Consider the following 21,565-nt stretch of genomic DNA (forward strand, 5'->3'; position numbering starts at 1 on the left):
CCCGCAACCGAGGCTAAAGACCGAAAGTCGCGGGCACGGTTTTTACGACACACGCACGCACGAAAAGACAAAAAGCAAATGAAACTGCGGCACATGGACAGAGAACGGGGGATAAAACCCGCTCTTGCACACACGCGCGCACGTACGTCATCTTTCTATGTCGTACACCGGCGATCCAAACCGCGGATGGCTGGATCAACGGTGGCTAGAAAGCGCTGTGTTCTTCTATGATGATGAAGAATGATCCACCATATCGTTTTTTATATACAACCAGTACCTCTCCTCCCGCTCGTTTGTCTGCCGAGGGCGGAGGCAGAGGCCCTCTCTCCAACACAGGAGCTACCTGAAACGTAGCAGCCGCTCTTACACCTCGATAAGTGTGCTGCGCGCAACCTCCCCTCCAAAAAAAAAAAAACAGATAGAGAGATGCACTCCCCAGGGTTGGGAGCGTATCCATAAACTCTGCGCCGGGTCGTTGTCTTTCTCCATGAGCGTGTGTGCAACAGCGCGGCGCCAGTGTGCCAAGTGCGCGAGAATACCCTCCCCCCCCCCCCGCCCCTTACTCGTACTCTTCAGTACCAACAAACACTTCGTCGCCGTCTAGCGCGTCTACCAGAGATGACAGTGCTGTCTCTTGCGTGGTGGGTACACTGACAACAGAGCGACGAGGACGTGCCTCGGCGGGCATAAGCTGGCCTTGACTACGGTCGACTTCGACGGCGTCCTCCGCTTTGTCTTGAGACGCGCCTGTAGCACGAACGTGCCACCCATCAGCGGTAACCACCCGTGACGCAACCGAGATATGCTGCTCTTGGCCAATGGTGTGTTGGTACGAGGAAGTGGCACCTGTGGGGGTGCTCGAGTGCTCCCCTAATCCCCGAGTAATGGCGTTTAGCATGCCCTCCTCTTCCGCCAGCTCCGTCTGGCCAGCCAACGCCCGTTGGCGCTTCCCGACAGCCGTTGACGGAGATATCGAGTCGTCAAGTCTTGCTGCCTTTCGCAAGGCAGTCACGAAGGCACAGAGATAAGAATTTGTGGCTCCAGTAAACATACTGTTCCGGCTCAGCTGCTCCCGTAGAACGTGGAGCGCGTCAGCCGGATGCAGCTTCGCTGCATACAACGACACGGCCTGCAAAAGAAGCGGGTCAGTGGACGTGGCGAAATCGGCGCCAAAGTGCACCATCTCCGGGCAGCACGAGTAGAACCGATCTGTGCCGATGAAGTGAAGCGAGGAGAGTTTCAAGCCCACCTGGTAGAGCGCTTCGACCGAAAAAGGCGTCGCGCCGACCTCGGCACATTTATGGTACGCCGCGAGGAGAATGTCACGCTCAAGGGTAAAGCCATTGTCACCAGCGCGATCGCGCAGTGCGTGAAAAAGGCTTTTGAAGGTGTCAGAGACCGGCTTCGATGGCGTGTGCGTCCACCACGATAGAAATTGCGCCGCCAAGGCGACGTCAAGGCGCTTGAAGAGAAAAAGGCGGGCAACACTTGTCACTAGCCGGAGCTGAAGTGCCTCCAAACGCGAGCAAACACGCCGCGCCGCGACCAACTCAATCAGTCCCACCGTCGGGGAGCTCGCAGCTTCGGACGAGTGCTGTTGCTGCTGGACACTGTGCCCCTGCACGTGTCTTTTCAGACGGGCCTGCCCATTCCGCAGCTCGGAAGAAACGCGCTCGAATAACCCGCGAAGCAGCCGCATAAACGTCTCCTGTTGCCCTTCGGCTCGCTCGTAATACGGGAGAGCAAGGACATCACAGAGGTACACGAAAACCTCCGCAAGAGGTAGTACGGCGTCGTCACCTGCACCACAGCCGGTGGAACCAGCGACGTCGAACCCGTCCTGCGCCTCTGCCTGATACCCCAGCAGGCCGGTCACCAAGCTTTGCACCTGCGTCTTCAGATCCGCCAGGTACAGCGGGGTGTTCGCCTCGTCAGCGGTGCTGCTCACCTGCCAGAGAAGACACTGCACGGCGGTGCCTACCGCCAACATCACCAGCGACGCGTCGGCCGCTGGTCGAGCCGCTAAGATCCCTGCGAGGGCCGCTTGTATCTGCGGCCAGTGTGCCTCCATAGGTACCAGGCCTGAGACAAGGCACATACGGCTCCACCGGTGCAACACCTCTGCCGTATCTGCCGGCGAGATTCCCTGATGACTCCTCGACGAAGCCTCGACCGCGCCCGAAAATTGATTTGCGACGTTCTTGAGAAGTGCTTGTAGATGCGCGTGCGCTTCACTACGTAGCGGGTGTTCCGTGGAGGCCAAGTGGTGCCACGCCTTGGTGAGGCTCTCTCGCATCTCCAGAGCGATGCAGGGCGAGTTTAGTGTTGCCTTCCGCAGTTCCAATAGCAGGGTGGACATGGCCGTGTGGTGCCGCTGTGAAGTGAAAGTTGAGAGGTCCAGCCCGGCGCACACCTCCGCGGCGGCCTGGAGAACATCTCCACTGCCGCGATGCACTTCCAGGATAGTGCACAGGGCACACGCTGTCTCCTCGCTGAGGTGATGCAACAGCGCCTCCGCCGCCTCTTTTGCAGCTGCCGGGACCCTTCTGCTCGCGGTGATAGTGCCACCACGGCGGTCATCCTTCGGCAAAGGCCCTAGCGTAAGTCGTCCCTGGAGCTTCAGCAACAGCGCCGCAATCAGCTGCAAGCCCACCACGGCGTCGAGCGGTTTGTCAGATTGAGCAGCGGCGAGGATGGGCTGGAACTCGGTGAGCAACAGCGGCGGGCGCTCAGGCGTCCAGAGGGCGTCAATCAAGTACTTCTCGGGCATAGACTCTCGGTACTGCGAGCGCAGCGTGGCGGCGAAGGAGCACAGTAGCTCAGTGGCCACACTCACCTGCGCTGCCTCGCTCTCCTCCGCCGCTGTGCGGCAGTGGATAAAGACTTTCAGTAAGATGCCTGCGGCAGCGCGGATGGTCGGACGTTCGTCGAAGAGCGTCAAAAGAACCTGATCGATTTTCTCAGTGTTTAGCAGCTCACTCCCCTCTGGCACGTCGCTGTCGCTACGCACCATCATGGCCACAACGCGAATAGCCAACTCTGTGCAGCGCACGTCCACGTCATTGCTGAGCTCTACCAATCGGTTGGTGAAATACTGAAGGAACAAATGCAGGCGACTGTAGGCATCAGGGACGCAGGCGAGGGCCTGCAAAATGGTGTCCAGTGCCTCTGCCCGCAACTCCGGCCGTTTGTCGTGCAACGGCATGCCCAGGTAGCGCAGGTATTTGTTCGTCATGAACTCATCCGGGAGCTCTAGAATCCAACGCCGGAGTGCCTGGAATCCGGCGAGGCGGATATCCGGGGAAATGTCCCGTAGCCTCTGATGAATAGCCTGTGAAAAAATGTGATCACGCCACTCCACGACGCCGTCCCGCTTCCGCTGGACAGCGCTGATGTCCTTCTTTGTCCGCAGAAGCGCGAGCTGATTCTGCAGATTGACGGCGACGCTGGAGAGCGCTTGCACAAACGCAAGAAGTGTGACAGTAGCGGTGTGGCGAAACGAACGTGACTTACTCTCACTCATGGCGATAATCCACTGTGAGAGAACAGGCAAAAACATCGCGTCCAGCAGCACATCCGACGCAAAAGCATCCTGCACCAGCGACACGCACCACTCTGGGAACGTGCGTCGAAAGTATTTGTACTTGGTGTCCTTGTTGACGACAAGATACGCCTCCGAGTTCTCTGGCACTCGTGCATACAGCTCCTCCAGAAGTGGTCGTATCTCCACGCCGTCCACGAGTGCGCTCGTGTCCAGCTCCACTTCCGCGACGCCCGAGGCCTTTGCCAATACGTTCAGAACGGTGCAGAGGGCTCGTTCTTTGTCCCCGCCCCGGTACACAGAAAGAATCGCGTCAGTGACACTCGAGATGGAGCTGGTGCCGTCCACAAGGCACTTTAGTGAAGACTCCGCAGGGGAGGCAGACTCTGTCTCTCCCAACGTTGGTGGTGGCGTTGCACTAGTTGGGCCGTCCACAGCAGCGGTTGAGTTACTGTCTTTCCGAGGCCCCTTCTTGGGTGCTTTCTGCGGGGACTGGAAGCTGCCCGGGTGTGGGATAGCCGCTGCATCATCCATAAGAAGGGGCGCCACGTCATACGTCGCGGACTCCGCATCAGCCCCCTCGCCGCACGGAGACGCACATGGAAAGTCCTTGGCTCGTGCCCGGACAGACTTCTTCGCCGACATTACACGAAAACCGCTTCGCCAGTGAGAAGGTTCAGGATGCAAGTGGAAGGATGAAGACAGCTTTTCACGTACACTTTTCTCCTGAAACACGGAAAGCGGCCTCTTCCACGGAAGAGCGATGCCGTCTATTGGCGAGGACCCGGTGCTGTGGGGGAGTTGGAAAAAAAAAGAATGCAACGGCGTATGTGAAATAGAGGCGTGTGGTGAACGCGGGCAGACCCAGACACCTGCTTTCGTGCCAAGGGGAACGAAAAAAAGGGGGAATAGTTATTGAGGTGAAGCGCTGCCTGTGTATGTATGTGTGTGTGTGTGTTACGAATCTGTTCGGTTGTACGAAACTTCTATATGTATGCAGCAGCCAATCTGGGTTCCGAGTGGGGGGAGCCCACCGCGAATATATATATTTATATAACCCTGCTTAGCACAGCGCGCCAATAGTGGCGCAGTACCCAACCAAGTGTACTTGAACACGAGAGTGCTCCTTTCTGGTGCGCCTCACCCAGTGTGTATTTCCCTACTACACAGCACCCACCCACCCAAGTGTGTGTAGGTGTGTTCGGGGAGGAGGAGGTGGAAGGAGCGGGGGAAGGGGCGAAAGGCGTTCGTTAGCCTGCGGGCGTGTGAAGAAATAGGGTGAAAGCGATAAAAAAGAGGACGGAAGAATGACACAATACCTGGGCCACCAAAGTAGAGCCGTAGCGTCACTACCGCAGACTGTACGCACCATGAAAAAAACAGGGGAAAACTGGAAGACTACACCAACGAGGCGTACACAGGAACCTTGTCGCTTTCCTGTGCCGCCGTACTAGAAAAAAACAGAGAGGCTCTGTCGCACGGAAAGCCAGTGCATGCAAGGGATATCAGCGCCGAAGAAGAAGACAAGAGCTGTCATGCTTTCTAGCCACACTACAGCAACCCCCCTTCTTGTAGGCGAGCGAGGCATTACACGGGTATGAGCCTTCTGTTATGTGTGCTTGCTCGTTTCATATAAATATATAGTTTTTCCTCCTCCTCCTTCTCCGAGGCCCCTCACTGATCAATCAATGCGTACGCTTCAGAGCCCCCACCACGGGACCATGTATTCCCAGACTCGGGGTGCCGTTGCCACATGCAAGAAGAGGAGAAAACCCATTCGCCCACACTCACGCAATCGTTCTTACCCCGCAGAGCGCACTATTGCTTGAGGAAGAACTCTTGCCACATCGAAGAAAAAAAACTGCGACAACATCACCACGAAGCCCTGCGCACAAGAGCCCACCTTGGAGTACAGCAAAGTGGCCATCTGCACCCAAGCAGGCGAATCCCTGTTTGCTGTTCTCCATGTAATCCCGCAACGACCGGGGTGCTGTCGAAGCTCATCCATTGCCGAAGAGGGAAGGGGGGTGGGGGTACCTATCTTTTCGTGTCCTGCGGCTTGCAGGTTTTTAATTGTTACCCACTTAGCAGCTGCAACAAATCCGTCGGAAGAGCTGGTGCGCCCTCGCCCTCCTTCGTGACACGCCGGACATCTGCAGACGGCGGACCCGGCTCCTTCAGCAGACCAAAGTGGGCCTCCTCGTTGCGGTCCACGTTGACAGCCACGAGCGCAGCAAGAGGAACAACCTCCTCAGGAGCCGTCGGCATGGCGGCAGACGAAGCCAGTGAAGAGTGCTGATGCAGGGGTGCTTGCGCAGCTGGAACAGACGCGTCCTCCGTACGGGCCTCCTTGATCGCTGGAAGGCTCGAGATACTGTCTTCACTGAGAACGCTCTCCTCACTAGGCGAGCGCTCCTTCTTGGCGGCAGCAGCCTTGCGAGACATCCCTGTTCGTATTTTTTCTTTGGTCTCGGAGCTTTGTTGTTCTCCTTTGATTTTAGAGCAAAGGAGCCCCACGTTTTTGTTGTTGGTAGTCTTGGGGAAGCCGAGGGGCGGTGGCGGTGTGGGGAAAGGGATGGGAATGTTGAGCGGTGACCCTCACGCGCTATACAACTGCAGTGCTGTAGAAAAAAAAAGTGCCGAGACGCAGAGATGCATGTTTGCATGTGAGGCAGGGAAGTCGAAACAGGGAAGGAACAAAAAAAAGGGGGGGAGAAGGTCAAGAAGTAGGAGGACACCGTTAGCGAGCATAGACGCGGGGAGGGGGGGGCATCACAAAGGTGAGGCGTAAGCGTGTATAGCAACACAAGGAGTTTGCGGAGTGGGGCTAGAACCGGGTCCACCAACTCAACACACACGCAGACAGAAACATGACCCTCCTGTCTCAAAGGGCGCTATTTCGCGCGTGGTCTTTTTGCTCCCATGACCAGAGAAGCCGAAGCGACAAAGGTCAGGTTGAGCACGCGAGTTACGACTCCACCCCAGATTACTCCTTTCACCCACCCACCCACCCGCTCAGCTCAGCTCGAAAACACTCCATTTCCTTTGCATTTCACTCCTTTTTTTTTGTTGTTGGTTTGATTCGGGGGAGGACTCCTTGCAGAGAGTACATGCATATTCAACTTGGTGGCCTCGGCCAAACACAGAAACGAGGTGCCCAACATAAAACAGGGGCGCAGATACACCATAGACATGAAGAGATGGACACGAGCCTTATTTGGCCAGACTGGAGTACAACTGGAAAAGGCGCTACACTCACCCACCGTCCCCCCCCCCTCCGCGTGCGAACCGTCACTCAGTCCACCTTCTCAGACCTACACACCTACACACACACACGCGCGCGCGCGCGATAGGCACAAGAGAGCCTTCTCAAAAACAAAAACTGACAGAATATGCGAAAACAACGTGCGAGAGCAAAACGACAGAGCGAGAACGGAGTCAGATGCACTTCTTCACAGACAGACAGACACACACACACACACCTCAATGCCGTCGTCGTGTGGGGCAAATACGCGCCTCAAAAGAGGGGGGAAGGAAGAGAGCATGAAAGTACACGTAGGCTCGCTTCCCGCATACACAGACAAACCAACAACACCCCGGCAGTTTCAAGGGACGCCGAGTGGGTGTCGTTTGCCCTGTCACAGCAACAGCGTCTACTCCTCGACATCCAGAGGCTGCTCGTGCAGTACTTCCTCGTCGTCGTCATCGGCAGCTGCCACGCGGTCCTCTGGGCGCATCTTGAACCCGTCCAGGTACCTGTGGGCCCTCTCCTCCTCCAAGATGGTAAATGGGGTGTCTTTGCCCACAATGGCGATGGTGGTGTTCTTGACATGGAGCTCTACACCCTCCGCGGTGGCGGAGGCGAGGGCTTTGAGCGCATGCAAAACCAGCTCATCCAGGGTGCACTGGGGAAAGTTCTCAAAATGCTTCTCGAGGTAGGTGCGGGAGGCCTGCGAGCGCACGCCTATTGCTGTGGCCTTGTAGTCATACACGTCCCCGGACGGCACCGTCTGGTATAGGTGAGGTCCCTGACGGTCGTGGCCAGCGAGTAGGAGTCCGACGCCAAACGGACGCTTGCCGCTGTACTGGATGTGGCGCTGGTATTTCTCGCCAATCATGTTTGCCATCTGGTTCATCGGCATACCGTTGTCGTACATGTAACGGTAGTTCATGCACTCTGTGCGCAGGAAGCGAGCGAGAACACGACCGTCCGCCACGAGCCCTGAGATCGAAATGCCTACATGTTCATCGACCTCGAAGACCTTTTCTTGGTACGAGGACAGCTCCGCAATAGGGCTACGCTTGAGTGCAGCGAGCACAACGAAGTCCCTGCCCTTTACGCCGACAGTCGCCGAGCCGTTGTTGACCGCTTCGTTCGCGTATTCGATCTGAAAGAGCCGCCCCGTCGGACTCCAGGTCGTGATATCGCTATCGTACTCGTTTTTGAACATGATGCACTGCGAGTCGCTATATGTATGTATGCGTGTGTGTGTGTGTGTGTGTGTTTTGGGGGGAAGTCTTTAGGTGCCGGCGGGTGATTGCGAGTGTGCGCAGAGTGTACCCTGACTACTGTAAGACCAGGCGAGAGCAACGAGGGCGCAAGGTACAGATCTGAACAAAAAAAAACACAGGCAGACAGGGATGAGGCCACGCCCAGGTATATATGCGCGACTGTGTATTGTTTGCGATGCTGTGGATGTGTGCTATGGAAAGATAAGAGGGGAAATGCGCCTACAAACGTCACTGCTGATCTTTTGATTTCTCTGTCAACAACAAAAAACGGAAGCCGATTACACACGAAGCGGGGGGGGAGATATAGAGAGAGAGATATAGAGGGGGGGGGGGCATGTACACAAATACACACACACAGGCAGCCTCCCCACTCCCCCTCCCCTCCCCACCAGCACAAGATGGAGGCGGCGTAAGGGAGCAGGAAGGGGGATAATGTGGTCGGAAGACGACGAAAAGGGAGAGAAGTGCGGTCAGCAACTGGTGCAAAGCGATGTCGCGTAGCCCAATGCCCACTGCACTTGTACCAAGATCTCTCTGAGTCTCCTGTGCCTGTTGCGTGTACGGCGCGAGTGCTGCAACACGCGTAGGATGAAGTAGGCGGATGCCTCCTACCTATGCAGACCTGCTCCCTGCATCTCCGGCTTTCAATGCCAAAGAGGGGAGAAGATAGAGCGAGAGCGAGAGCGCGCGCGCGCGCGAGAAAGAGAGAGAGAGATTGCGGAGTGAGCTGAGCACCTCGACTCCTTTTTCTCCCTCCCTGTGTTTTTCTTTTGTGTTTATGTTGCTTTGAGATGTCGGCATGATACAAAAATTGAAAAAATCAATACAAAAAAAACAACAAGAGGAAAACATGGGGGAAAAAAGACAGAAGAGACCGACAGAGAGCCAATAATGATAAAAGGCAAAACAATACACACACACACAAAAACGAGAGGACAAGAGCACACACACCGGTGAGGGTACACAAAACACAGACACATCAGAGAGCAAGAAAAAAAAAAGAGTTGACAGTTCTGAGGAGACAGAAAGTCACGCCATAACAAAAAAAGAAAAAGGTGAAAACAAACTCAGAGGCATCTTCGCTGGTGGTGTCGGGTTGCTCGTATATGCCCTCTTTGTTCTACCTATTGTTTTTTTTTCTCCCATGCCTGACACTTTACTTAAATTTATATAAATACACTTTCATTGCCTCTCTGTTGATATGCCGTGTGCTTCGTGCGTTTCACGTGTGTCTGTTGTGCATCGCTGAGAATATCTTCTCGTATTTTTTTCTGCCATGCAGAAGCTTAGATTTGTGTGGATGTGGGTGTCGCCCACTTTGTCTATTTTTTTATTTTTGTGTTTTTTTTGTTTTTCTTTTGCTGTTTTTGTTGAACACCGTTTGTGTGTTTTTTTCTTTGTGCTCTCCTCGAGTATTTTTACCTTTTCCTTGTTCCCGTTCGAGTTTTGACACCTACGAAAAAGACACACACATGAAGATGGCAGCAACAACAGAGGTTTGGCAAGGGGGGGGGGGAGGAGGCTTGGTGAGGGAAGGCCACTACCTGCTCCCCATCCCCCACACCCCGTCTCCCCCCCCCTTCCCTTCCAAACACGCCTACAGAAAAGACATGCATGCATGCATTCTCACACACACGCACAGGAACATATATATATATATACATATATATATATGTACCTCCTACTGAGCAGTCACCAAAAAAAAGGGAAAAAAGGGAACCCTCGTGAAAGGCGATGGCATGGCAAGATGAGTGTCAGGGAAAACATTCCTCTCGAGCAAACAACACGCAAAGAGACGCACATAAACACCAGACGCCAAGCTCAAACGATCAGAAGAAAAGTTGTGCGAGACTGAACAGATTATTGAGAGGTTTTCTTCTCCGTTTGGGGGCACCATGGTCAGGGTGGACACATTTGCCCATGAGCGCCCACCTCCGCATAGCTGTCTGTCTGTGCATGTGTCTCTAAGGGTGGGGGATGCATGTGTGCAAGAGAGAGAGAGGGTTCATCGTGCCACTCGTCAAACCATGTCACTGCTCCCTAATCTCGCGTTTTCCTTCCAAGTGTCCCACTTCGTGCCTCCGTCCCGCACGTTCCCCCCCCCTCCCTCTCCACTTCCCAGGGAGGAGGGAGGAAGAGAGGGAGGGGGGTGGGTGGGTGTTTTCAACCAACTGGAACACAAGAGGCCGCACAAAAGACTAAAAAAAAATGAAAAAAGATGAGAAAGGCAGAGAGCGCACGCGCACGCGCGCCATGGACAAGCACAGACAACAGAAATATGTATATAAATGTAAATTTGTATACACACGTACTCACTCACTCACTTTCTCTGGTTAGGATGGTATAACCAGCTCATGAGTTGCGTTTCCATTGACTGTTTTATTGCATTGCCACATGGGCGGTTAGCTCTACGACATTCTCTGCGTATCCCAGCTTCACATTTTTTTTTGTGTGTAGGTGTGTGTGTGTCTAATGTGACTGCCTTGTCTCCGTTGATCATTCGTTTCGCTTCTCACTCCTATTCTTCTCTCCTCGACCTCACTTCTTCGCCTCTGCTTCTCTGCTCACGTCTGCACAGCTGGCAAGCAAGCATTACTGTAGATGACACTGAAAAATCCTTGGCACCACTGTAATGACGACTTGTCCTGCTGGCAACATTCGATCTCTTGTTCTCCTCCTCAGACTCCTCCTTTCTTCGCTCACTCACTCACTCCTACGCGTTATCGATTCATTCGTGCTTTGCTCCGTCTCCACCCCGTCCCACATTTTTAGTCTCACTACCCCCTTTTTTGTTGTGTTGTGCTCCACTCTCGTAGGCGTCCCCCCCTTTGCGAGTCACACATTCACCTATGGAAATGGTTTGCGTGGGATCCGGTGTGTACCAAAGGTAAGAGAGTACAGAATAAAAAAAAACAAAAAGGGAGTGGTAGAATACGAGACGAAAAATCATGGCGGCAGCCGTACCAGGGAGGGGGGGATGGAGAGTGGGAGGTAAATGCATCACTGTCCTCTTTTAATCGCTGTGTGCGGGTGTGTCTGTGTGTCTGTGTCTGTGTCTGTGTGTGTGCGAGAGGGGGGGGAATAACAGCTGATCGGCCAAAGGAAAACCGAACAAATCGTGTAAACACATACACACACACACGCACAGACTGACGCATCTCCGCATCACCAGCAACAAAGGGAAACAGGTGGGAGGGGGAAAAAGAAATCAGAACTACCGTCATGTCTTACGAAGTTATCGACCATCGTAGAAAAAAGGGAAAAAAATAAAGAGTCGTGGTGTCGTACGTCCACGCGAAGGCTCACTTGTTGAAGTAACGTCAAGTCGTCATCGAATGACACCCTCTCACTAGCCGTTCATCCCACCCCTTCTTTTTTCCGCATCCGCCCACGTCGCGTTTTTTGTGGTTTTAATATCTATAGTGCTCCCCCCCCCCTTCCCCGCATTCTCATCTCACTTTGACTTGGGGAGTGCCATGTGGCATCGTTCTCATCATAGAGAATGGCCAAGCACGGTCTCTTTGTTTTTTCTAATTGGTAGTTAGCGGAGACATCAAGGAGGAGAGAAGATGGGAAACCAGGGGAAGGGCGGGGGGAGAGCGGAGAGTGGGGAGGTGAATCGATGGCGGTGCACCACGAAAATGGGAAAAGAGGGGGGAGGAATGAGCGGCGGTGCTCTGCGAGTACAAGTAGGAGTGCCACCCTGAAAAAAAATCGGTCACACACCTCCACAATCACTATCACAAACACACACACGCACGCACGCACACTAAACAGAGACAAAAAAAACAGGGACGGGGAGGCGCTTCAGCCCCGAGAAGTCTCTGTATGGGTGCGCATATATATATATATATATATAGATACATACAAAGGCTATAGAGGTATGTGAAACGTTTTCATCACACATCGTGGATGCGCAGACATTCACAACGCATGAGATCGAACCAGGGGACATTAAAAAAAAAAAAGTGTACCAGCGGGTACATTAGACAAGAGGGAACGGGGGGGGGGGGAAAAGCACGAGGAGAGGGTGGCGAGAGGTGACACGAGCACAAAGAAGAGAGAGACCATAGAGAACCAGCGGAAGGCGACATGAACGATAAACCTTCTGTAATTAGGGGAGCGCACGGAAAGCCCGCTGCACCGTCACTCCCATCACAAGCTCGCCGTCTCAATCTCTCTCCCTGAACTCAGTGTTACCTCGCAGCCCCTTTCCTTATTCGCCACCCCCTCCTCGACTTTGCCTCCTTTGATTTGAAAAATCTCTTTTTGTCACGTAGAGGCGTGCTGTAATTCTTTTTCCCCAGTGCCATCTGGTGTACCCCCTGCGCACTTTCTTTTCTGTCATTTTTCTCATGAACTCTCTCTCTGTACGTATATATGTGTGTATGTACGCGGGCGCAGGCGTCTACGCCTGCCTTTGCAACTGTTTTTTTTTGGTTGTTGTTCGTGTACACTGGCGCTTTAGGTGAGCGGTGTGTTGGTGATGGAGGGCAGGAGAAGTTTTTTGGGGTGGTTCCCAGTCGCAAACTCCTCAAGCTTCGAGTACTCCTCATCTTTCTTCCAATGTGGCGCCGCTCCTTCTGCCGCTTTACCTCTTCAGCTCGCCCACTCCCGTTTTTTATTTTTGCCTTATGGGGGTGGGCGTACTATACTCCCTCCTGTCTCCCTTTCTTCTCCTTGGTGTAACAATTCGGGGGGTGAAGAGAGCTGTGCGCAGTATTCAAACGCGAGGGGTGGGGTGGGGAGGGGGGGTACCCTCTCCCCGACTCTTTGCCAGGTCTGCTACAGCGGCATGATAAAAAGAAAAAACACAGATCACCTCGCGTCCACTCAAAGATAAACAGCCAAGATTATGAGAACAAAAAAAGGAAAGACGCTTCAACTCCTCAAAAAAGAGAAGGGGAAGGGGAGGCCAGCAAGGCAGAAGGAGCGCGCCACAACGAAGCATCCTTCAGACGAGATTCTTTTTTTATGTTCAGACAAAAGATGTGCGATGCTTTTTTTCCCTCCCTTTTTTCTTAGGATTTCGACTATCAACTCTTGAAGTGCCTTTCAAGAACAGAAAAGAGGTCAAAAGATGAAAATGGGAAAAAAATAAATGAAAACAAAGACGTAAAAATAAAAGTCAGACCGAACATCAGAAATAACAATTTAAAACGAAAACAGTAAAACTGGAGAGAGGAGGGGGAGGAAGGGATGGGTCAAAAAACAGGTATATATAAAGGTATATAAATATGTGTTATATATATATGTATGCGCCCTCTCTCCCTCCCTCCCCCCCTCGCCCGCTAAAAAAAAAAGAGGGGGCCCTTGTGTGTGTGTGTGTGTGTGTGATTCCTGTGCATCTTCTGTGTGTATGCGAAGTGTGTGGGTACGTACATGCCCCGTGCGGTGCGGTCAGATATGAGACACGGGTGGGGCCGTGCGCGGACCTTCCTCGTCCTGTTTTTTCTCCCTCTGACCTGTCTTCTTTCTACGCTGTTCGCTCCATCTGTGTCGATGAGCACACTCTCCAATTGTCACTAGCCAGAAAAAGCTAATAATGAAAAAATGCCCCACCACGCAGTACGCACACGTACGGAAGAATCGAGTGAGGGAAAGCGACACAGCCAGAAGCACGCACGCACGCACACACAGAAACACACAAACATATGCTACTCACCCTGTATCAAGAAAACGCGATACACTGTGCTTCATTCACCTGAGATCGGTCGAGAAAGCCAGAGGAGCTGCTTGAAAGGAGACAAATATTACATTGTCTTCTGTCACCTGGTCTCCTCCACTCCCCCTATCACTGGTTTTTTTTTATGGCATGGAAAGCAATCGATTTATTGGCGACAATGAAAAGAAAAAAGGGGCGGCCGCAGACGCAGAAGCACATGGAAAGGAGCAAAAAAAGGGCTGCGCGCGTACCTCGAGAGAGGAAACCAAATCACGGATAGCACGCACACACACACCCCACACACAGACAACATCCATGACAGAAAGAGAGAGAGACATATAGCCGAACAACAATGAAAATGGGGGCCATTAGAGTGAAACGCCACGCTGCGCACACCTTTGCAGATGGAAAAAGAGGGAGGGGGGGAGCTCTCACCACGGTCGACAGTAAACAAGCATGACATCACGGGCTCCCCCCTCACCCAACACTTATACTTCGTGTGTTTCAACTTTTATCATGTTCGACATTTTATACCTTCTCAGTTTTCTTTCACGGCGTTGCTTGACTGCGCTCACAGCACATGCGTTTTGGGGGACCATGTACACCACACTACAAACACCCTCCTCCTCCTTTCTAGTCGCGACCATGAAAGAAGGGCAACACCCCTAACCTTTCGCCACTTCCTTCTAGATTGACCTTCACGACATGGTAGTCGCATCGCCGCTGGCCTTTGTTCTTGAACAGTTTACGCAGTGATTCGCAAGCGACAGGGAATCGACACATCTCACCAGCTGCCTAGTGGCGCTCCGGGCACTCGCGGGACAGGTGCTCCGTCGAGCCGCAGTTGTAGCACGACTTCGGCTTGCGCTCGCTCTGGCAGTCGCGGCTCAGGTGGCCGGTGCCGCCGCAGTTGTAGCAAGAGCGGGTGTCGGCGCCGTCCTTGGCCTCACTCTGGCACTCGCGGGACAGGTGCTCCGTCGAGCCGCAGTTGTAGCACGACTTCGGCTTGCGCTCGCTCTGGCAGTCGCGGCTCAGGTGGCCGGTCTCACCGCAGTTGTAGCAAGAGCGGGTCGCCGCGACGCGGGGGCAGACGCGAGACATGTGGCCGGCCTCACCACACTTGTAGCACGTGACAGCAGACATGATGATGGAAGGAAGGGGGATGGAAAAAGAATGGGGGAAAGATGAGAGCTGGGAGAAGACTCGGGAAAGCGAAATTCTGCGCGTGTGTAGTCGCCAAATGAAAAAGAGGGGAGTAAGTGGGTGTGGAGGCGGAAGAGGAGGGGAACAAAAAATGTTGACACAAGAAATAGTACGCCGGCAAGAGCAGATATTTGTCATGGAGAAGAGAAGCGCTGAGGGGGAGGAAAAAATGGCATTCACAGCATAACATTACAGGTGACAACCACTGTACAGGTATGTGAAACGGCATGCAGTCAAAACACTTCTGTACCCCCCGAATAGCTGAGAGGGTGACGCACGTAGCTCATCGGTTTTCAACACGCGACGCTTAGTGGTACTCTTCCTCTGAGCATATACACACACACAGACGCCTCGCAGCAGCACAGTAACTTCGCAACAACCGCTGAGGATCGTGCTTTTTTTTTCACCACCACCTTGTCCAAAATACTTTTCGTTCCCGTCGGCATAGGTTCCTGCTAGGAATCAAACGCGTCTTTTTCTCGTCCTGTGGGTGTGATGGGAAAGGAGGGGAGACAAAACTCGATGAGCAGAGGCACACACCAGGATACCGAGGTCACAACGTGCACACATATAATCTATCCAAGCCGCATCACGACCTTGCTTTCCCACATCTCACTTCTACCCCAAAGGGGGAAAAAAAAACAGAGATGGGGAAAGAGGGCAGCCAAGGAGAGAAGAATGGGCGACACCAAGAATGCTGAAAAGCCTTATGGGGAGGGCAGAGAGCTCGAAAGCTTCTTCCGCGTTTTTTGAGGTTCAAGCGCACTTCCTCAGAGGGACATCACCTGCAAGGGGAGAGCCCTTGCTTGGCTCTACCCCTCCCCCTCCACTTCTGCGGAAGCCGGGGAGGAGGAGGGGGAAGAGAAAGGAGGGAGGGAGGCAATACGCAGGTGTCGCTCCAAACCATTCGTGATTGTTGCTTATAAGCTCGCTACGCAGCCTCCTCTCCCAGGAGCGCGCCGATTCACCCTACAGAGCGCCATGTTATGCACCCCATACACACGCAGAGATGTATGGAGGGGAAGGGCAGACTAGAGGGGAACAGAGAAAAGGGATATGCATAGCGTACCCGGCGAGAACTCCTCTGAGGACAGAAAATCCGGCAGGCATAAATCTTCATGAACAGGAACAAAATGGGGGGAGGGGGGTAAAGGTGGTGGACTGAGAATGAAGAAAGGCGGTGGGACATATAACCTAGTGTGTGCGAGTAACTAGGATGCATTGGTAGCGAGTACTTCTGCAGAGACACAGACCACATACTCTCCTCTCAACAGGCCCCTGGTCGAAAAGGGGGTGACGAGGACGAAAGAGGTAAAGAAAGAAAGGAATGGTCTCGATAGCGGTGGTATAAGAGGCTCGATCCCGTTTAGGGGGTGCGCCTTTATTCCTTTTCCTCTTTCTCGTGTGTACTTCCTGTTGGGGGGGCTGAGTTTTTTTCGATTTACTTTGTAAACGTGCTTTTCAATTTTTTTCACCTTTTTCCCTTTCTTCGATTTCAACTTTCCTGTAGTGTGTGTGTGTGTGTGTGTGTGTTGTAAAATGATAAACTGCCTAGTAGCGCATGCGTGGACACACACACACACACACACACACACAGACTCTCTGAGGAAAGTGGGGAACGTCAAACAAGTTTACTCAAAGAAAACCAGGACAAACATCGGTCAAAAAAAAAAGAGCGAAAGAACATACACACATACATACACACATGTATATATATGTGTGTATGGTCACCTTCTCTTTTGGTCTTGTAGCACTGAGAGGCAAATGACCCTTCACAGATTCCCTGGTAAAACAAAATAGACGGAAAAAAAAGGAAAAAAGTTATGATTTCATTTACGTAAACGAGAAACGAGGGAAAGTAGACAACCAAAAAAATTTAGTGAAATACGGAAGTAGTGCGGGAACAAAAAGAAGAAATGGGGGGAGGGAGGAGTGAAGAAGGGGAGGGGGGGGAAAGGCTGGGGTGGGGGTAGAGTGTCTGTCTTCGGTAAAGAAAACCAAGCACCACGATGACAAAAACCGGAAACCGGGCATAGGAAAAGAAGGGTGGGGTGAAGCAGAAGGCGAGAAGAAAAAGCACTAACGTAGGGCTTTTTTTTTCTGCCACGGTTCATTTTTTTTTTAACATCCGCTGCTGACCGCCCTAGCTTCTCCATACCACGGTTGTCCGATTTCACCACCTTTTCAGCAGATGTTTCACGCGCACTGACCAACATCTCGCATGTATACTACTGCGGCCCTTCCGCCCTGCCCGCCCACCCACCTACCCCACCCCCCCGCTAACCTTCCGTTGACTTCAGCTAGACACGAGCCACGCACAGTAATGCAGAAAAGGCCGAAAAACATGGCAGAAAAAAAAAAGCAGCTACACCACCAACAGCCGTCTCGATTCACGACGACGAGAGGGAGGGGGAAGAGGTAAACGCACAAGGACAGATCCCATATTGCCCGCTCCCCACTTCGCTCGCATGTAGTTACCGAGGGGGGGTGTACACTTTCAAAACATCTACCAGTTAATGTTCCCTTCCTGTTTAAACCTGAGATAGGCACGTCCGGGAAAGGTGGGAAGCTAGCGATGTCCAATCCCGTTTATGCAACAGAAAGCGACCCTTCTTTCTTGTATCAGGTTTTCTGTTCGCATTTGGGGGGGGGGGGGGCAGAGCCAGAGGGGAAAAAAACAAAGAGATGCAGGACACCACCACCGTGGCAGTCTAGGCCTACCTCCTCACCACCTCAAGCACAGAAACAAAAACAGTGAAAAGAAAAGGGCCGCGAACTTACAAGGAAAACGAAAAAGATGAGCGCTTTGAGAAGAGCATCGGGACCTGAAGCAACGCTCATCTCCGTGCGGGAGAGGGCACTCACGTGGGCTGCATCGAAAGCTTTTGGGGGAGCCGGAGAGGGAGAAACGAAAACCTTAACGACAGCCAGAGTAAGGGGTTTAAAGTGCGTCTACAGAAATGAAGGTGATGATAAGGAGCGAATGAAGAAGTGCGTGGAGAGAGAAAGCAAGCCCATACAGGTTTGCCGTGAACAACCGCGGCCGCGCTTCTGGTGGTCTTCGCATGAAGCACCTTTCCGCCCTCCACAATGGCCACTCTCCTCTCTCTCTAGGTGTGTGGGAGGGCAACCAAGCCCGCCCCACCCCACCCCACCCCACCCCCCTCACGCCCCCTTCCACGTGATCTCGCTTATTGCACCTTTTTGTCTTTCGTTCCCTCACCTCTGTAACCCATTCCTTCGCCCTTCTTCCTTCCTCCGACTTCCCCCCTCTGAAAAGAAAAAATTTAATCGAAACGCATTACAGGCGCTATTCCCGGTAATTTCGTGAATGCCACTCGTCTGCCCTTCGCCAAAAACGTCACCGAAAGCGGCATGCATTCTTTTTTTCTTCGTCTCCAATATCCATTCCTTCTCTACTCTCTCTTTCTACACCACACTGCCAATAAAAGCTGATTTCTTTTTTGTGCTCCCTCCATCATGTCGGCAACCATGCTGATACCTTCGTGTTATGAAAAAGTTAGCCGTAGCTGACGTGAGTGAACACCCTATCCCGTCTCCTCACCGATCATTTGGTGTTGTGTGCGCCCCTTTACGAAACCGTCACGGTCATCTGCGTCAGCTGCCTAGTGGCGCTCCGGGCACTCGCGGGACAGGTGCTCCGTCGAGCCGCAGTTGTAGCACGACTTCGGCTTGCGCTCGCTCTGGCAGTCGCGGCTCAGGTGGCCGGTGCCGCCGCAGTTGTAGCAAGAGCGGGTGTCGGCGCCGTCCTTGGCCTCACTCTGGCACTCGCGGGACAGGTGCTCCGTCGAGCCGCAGTTGTAGCACGACTTCGGCTTGCGCTCGCTCTGGCAGTCGCGGCTCAGGTGGCCGGTCTCACCGCAGTTGTAGCAAGAGCGGGTCGCCGCGACGCGGGGGCAGACGCGAGACATGTGGCCGGCCTCACCACACTTGTAGCACGTGACAGCGGACATGATGATGGAAGGAAGGGGGATGGAAAAAGAATGGGGGAAAGATGAGAGCTGGGAGAAGACTCGGGAAAGCGAAATTCTGCGCGTGTGTAGTCGCCAAATGAAAAAGAGGGGAGTAAGTGGGTGTGGAGGCGGAAGAGGAGGGGGACAAAAAATGTCCCGGTGGAAGTTTAGACAGCGATCGTTTTTGCGCGCATGTAAACGCGATGCGGTGTGATCATTGTTGCACACGAGCCAATAAGCACCGGGTGTGAAGCCGCAAAAAAAAAAATGGTGCGCCAAAAATTGCACAGAAGAGAGAAGAAAAAACAAAAGCAGAAAGAGGGCAGAACGTGGAGGCGCAAAGAGGAGGGTGGCCGAGCGAGTGGGGCCTTTTTCGAGTCGTCCCATGTTTAGGATAGGGCAATACCTGCGAACAGGTGTAGCTTTCTGCTCCTACACACACTAACAGCGGTAGCGTCTTCTTCTGGTCGGAACGGTTGCGCCTTCCTTCGATGGCTGACTCCACTGCTGAAAAACGCGGAGCCAGCAGGCATGCCTCTGCAGCCGCACAAACTCCTGTGCCAACAAGGTGAACCGTCCAAGCAAGAGAATGACCAAGAATGAAGAACGCCAAATCGCCGCTGAGCTAAAAGGCGAACGAGCTGCCAGTCTTTTGGTTTTTTCCCTCCTTGCGCAACGGGCACCGAGCGCGGCGTTCAGCGCTGCACCTCGAGATTCAGTCTCCTGTTTAGCGCGCATGAGGCATTGACCCATGTCACCTTGACGGCCACTCCATCTTTTACGCGCAGACGCGAAGGAGAACGCGCACAAGGCTATTCCTTTCTTGTCGCTTGTCTGTCAAAGAATGAAAGGGGGCATAATAATAAACTTTAAAGGTCCTTTTTTTTCCTCCCCTGTGTGTGTCCTGGGGGTGGGGAGGAGGGGAAGGAGGGGGGGGGAGCGGTGGTGCGCTTCCGATTTTCGTGCCAGGTGGCATCAGAGCGCAGCAGACACACACACACACACACACACACCTACCCACAAAGCGAGAGAGATCAATCGCTTCCTCTCACATCGCAGGGTGCGAGGACACTAAACTCTGTCTTTTGAAGAGGCGCACCACAGCGTGCGCAACCGTATCACACCCTCGCCGTTAGTTTTATTTTCAGTGTGACCACTCCGTACCAAAACATGAGTCACAGTCCGCACTCTACTCTGGTCTGCCCACACAACCATCGCACTCTTCAAAGCGGCCGTGAGCATGCAATGCAAATGCCGTGCCGACTAACTCGCCTGAGCACAGCCTCAGCACGAAATCATTAACACCCACTTCGCAGATCGCTCTGATGCTACGCAATCCAAGATCTGGGCGCTGGCACTCAGTAGTGGCAATGTGTTCTGGGTATCCTACGCCCTAGATGCTTTGTCCATATCAACACAATTAGTTCGGCATTGGCAAGACAGAGGAGCACGCTGCAACTCCTCTTCCTTCCGCCTTTTCCGCTACACCCCAGAGTGGGGCAGTGACTCATAATAATTTGTTGTGGTGCACACCCTCTCTTGGGGGTGTCCCCGTGCAGACAAAAAAAAGTAGGACACTCTCACTCCCCCCCCCTCCACAGGCAAGGAGGGAGGGGGAGAACACGAGCTAAAAAAAACTGAATATCAACTGCACAAGCCATGAAGGAAAAAACAACACCCACAGAACCAGGCACATGAAGATACAAAAAGGACATGCCCGGCCTCGTTGTCTCCGTCATCCATATTCAGCTCCACTGCCCCGCATAGCAGTAGGGAAACGCAACAGCGTAACCCCCCCCCAAAAAAAAAGAGTCATCGCCCCATACCACAAGGCAGCACTTCGATAAAAACCCTACGAGGAGTCCACGGTGAGCACCACATCTTGGACCACGGCCCGAGACCATGAGGATTTGAATAGAAGGAAGAAAAGGGGGCTAGAGAGAAGCGAAGAGTGCGAATAAAGCGACAGTGCCCAGACAACGATAGAGGCGGAAGAAGGGGGAGGGGCGGAGAAATAAGACAACGTAAGCACGAGTATCGACAAACCGCTCCCTCCCCCTCCTCCTCCTACTCCTCCTCCTACTCCCTCCTGCAACAACAACAACTAACACACACACACAAACACACACACACACACACGAACCGTCAACGATATTATAAGAAGAAGACGAGCAAAAAAATGAAAGGGAAAAAACAATACAGTGCGAGCCTAGACAGCCGCTAGAGGTAAAAAAAAAGGGGGGGGGGGTACTGAACCCTCTAAAACACATGAGAAAAAGCCCACCAACCCAACAACGCCACACCCCTAGTCGACCCGCGAAGAAACTATCAAGAGGAAAACGAAGAGAGGACACCAGACGGAAGCACCAGATTCGTAGAGAATGAGCCCATATGAAAAAAAAAGGGAAGAGATGCAGACGCTAGAAATCATTTTCTTTGAGAGTGAAAAACAAAGGGAAGTGGGGGGAAAAAAAAACAGGCAAACAGATATATTCAAACAGCAGCTCGCACGTCACCGCAAGATACAGCGAGAAGGTCCGTGGATGAAGGGGGGGTAAAGCTGAAGGAAGACCTATAAAAATATAAAACATGGGTGGGTGGGGGCGCGCGCATGCAGTACCTACGGGCCAACAACGCAGAGGGCTGTTTCAGGAAAGGCAACCTCAGTGA

At 53.1% G+C, this 21,565-nt stretch overlaps 4 protein-coding genes across 4 annotated transcripts; all 4 read right to left on the reverse strand.

The window, feature by feature from the left end:
- Nucleotides 1-559: 559 nt before the first annotated feature.
- JKF63_00149 (uncharacterized protein) lies at nucleotides 560-4,186 on the reverse strand (the record flags this gene model as incomplete). Its single annotated transcript, XM_067896201.1, has 1 exon — nucleotides 560-4,186. One exon carries the CDS (start codon nucleotides 4,184-4,186, stop codon nucleotides 560-562), a length of 3,627 nt encoding a protein of 1,208 aa, XP_067752358.1.
- Nucleotides 4,187-5,617: 1,431 nt separating this feature from the next.
- On the reverse strand, nucleotides 5,618-5,986 carry JKF63_00150 (uncharacterized protein; the record flags this gene model as incomplete). Its single annotated transcript, XM_067896202.1, has 1 exon — nucleotides 5,618-5,986. One exon carries the CDS (start codon nucleotides 5,984-5,986, stop codon nucleotides 5,618-5,620), a length of 369 nt encoding a protein of 122 aa, XP_067752359.1.
- A 1,208-nt stretch (nucleotides 5,987-7,194) lies between these two features.
- Nucleotides 7,195-7,992, reverse strand: JKF63_00151 (uncharacterized protein; the record flags this gene model as incomplete). Its single annotated transcript, XM_067896203.1, has 1 exon — nucleotides 7,195-7,992. One exon carries the CDS (start codon nucleotides 7,990-7,992, stop codon nucleotides 7,195-7,197), a length of 798 nt encoding a protein of 265 aa, XP_067752360.1.
- Nucleotides 7,993-18,547: 10,555 nt separating this feature from the next.
- Nucleotides 18,548-19,282, reverse strand: JKF63_00152 (uncharacterized protein; the record flags this gene model as incomplete). Its single annotated transcript, XM_067896204.1, has 1 exon — nucleotides 18,548-19,282. One exon carries the CDS (start codon nucleotides 19,280-19,282, stop codon nucleotides 18,548-18,550), a length of 735 nt encoding a protein of 244 aa, XP_067752361.1.
- Between the last annotated feature and the right edge of the window lie 2,283 nt (nucleotides 19,283-21,565).

The sequence above is a fragment of the Porcisia hertigi genome, chromosome 36 (genome assembly GCF_017918235.1).
Source record: "Porcisia hertigi strain C119 chromosome 36, whole genome shotgun sequence".
Classification (NCBI taxonomy): Eukaryota; Euglenozoa; class Kinetoplastea; order Trypanosomatida; family Trypanosomatidae; genus Porcisia; species Porcisia hertigi.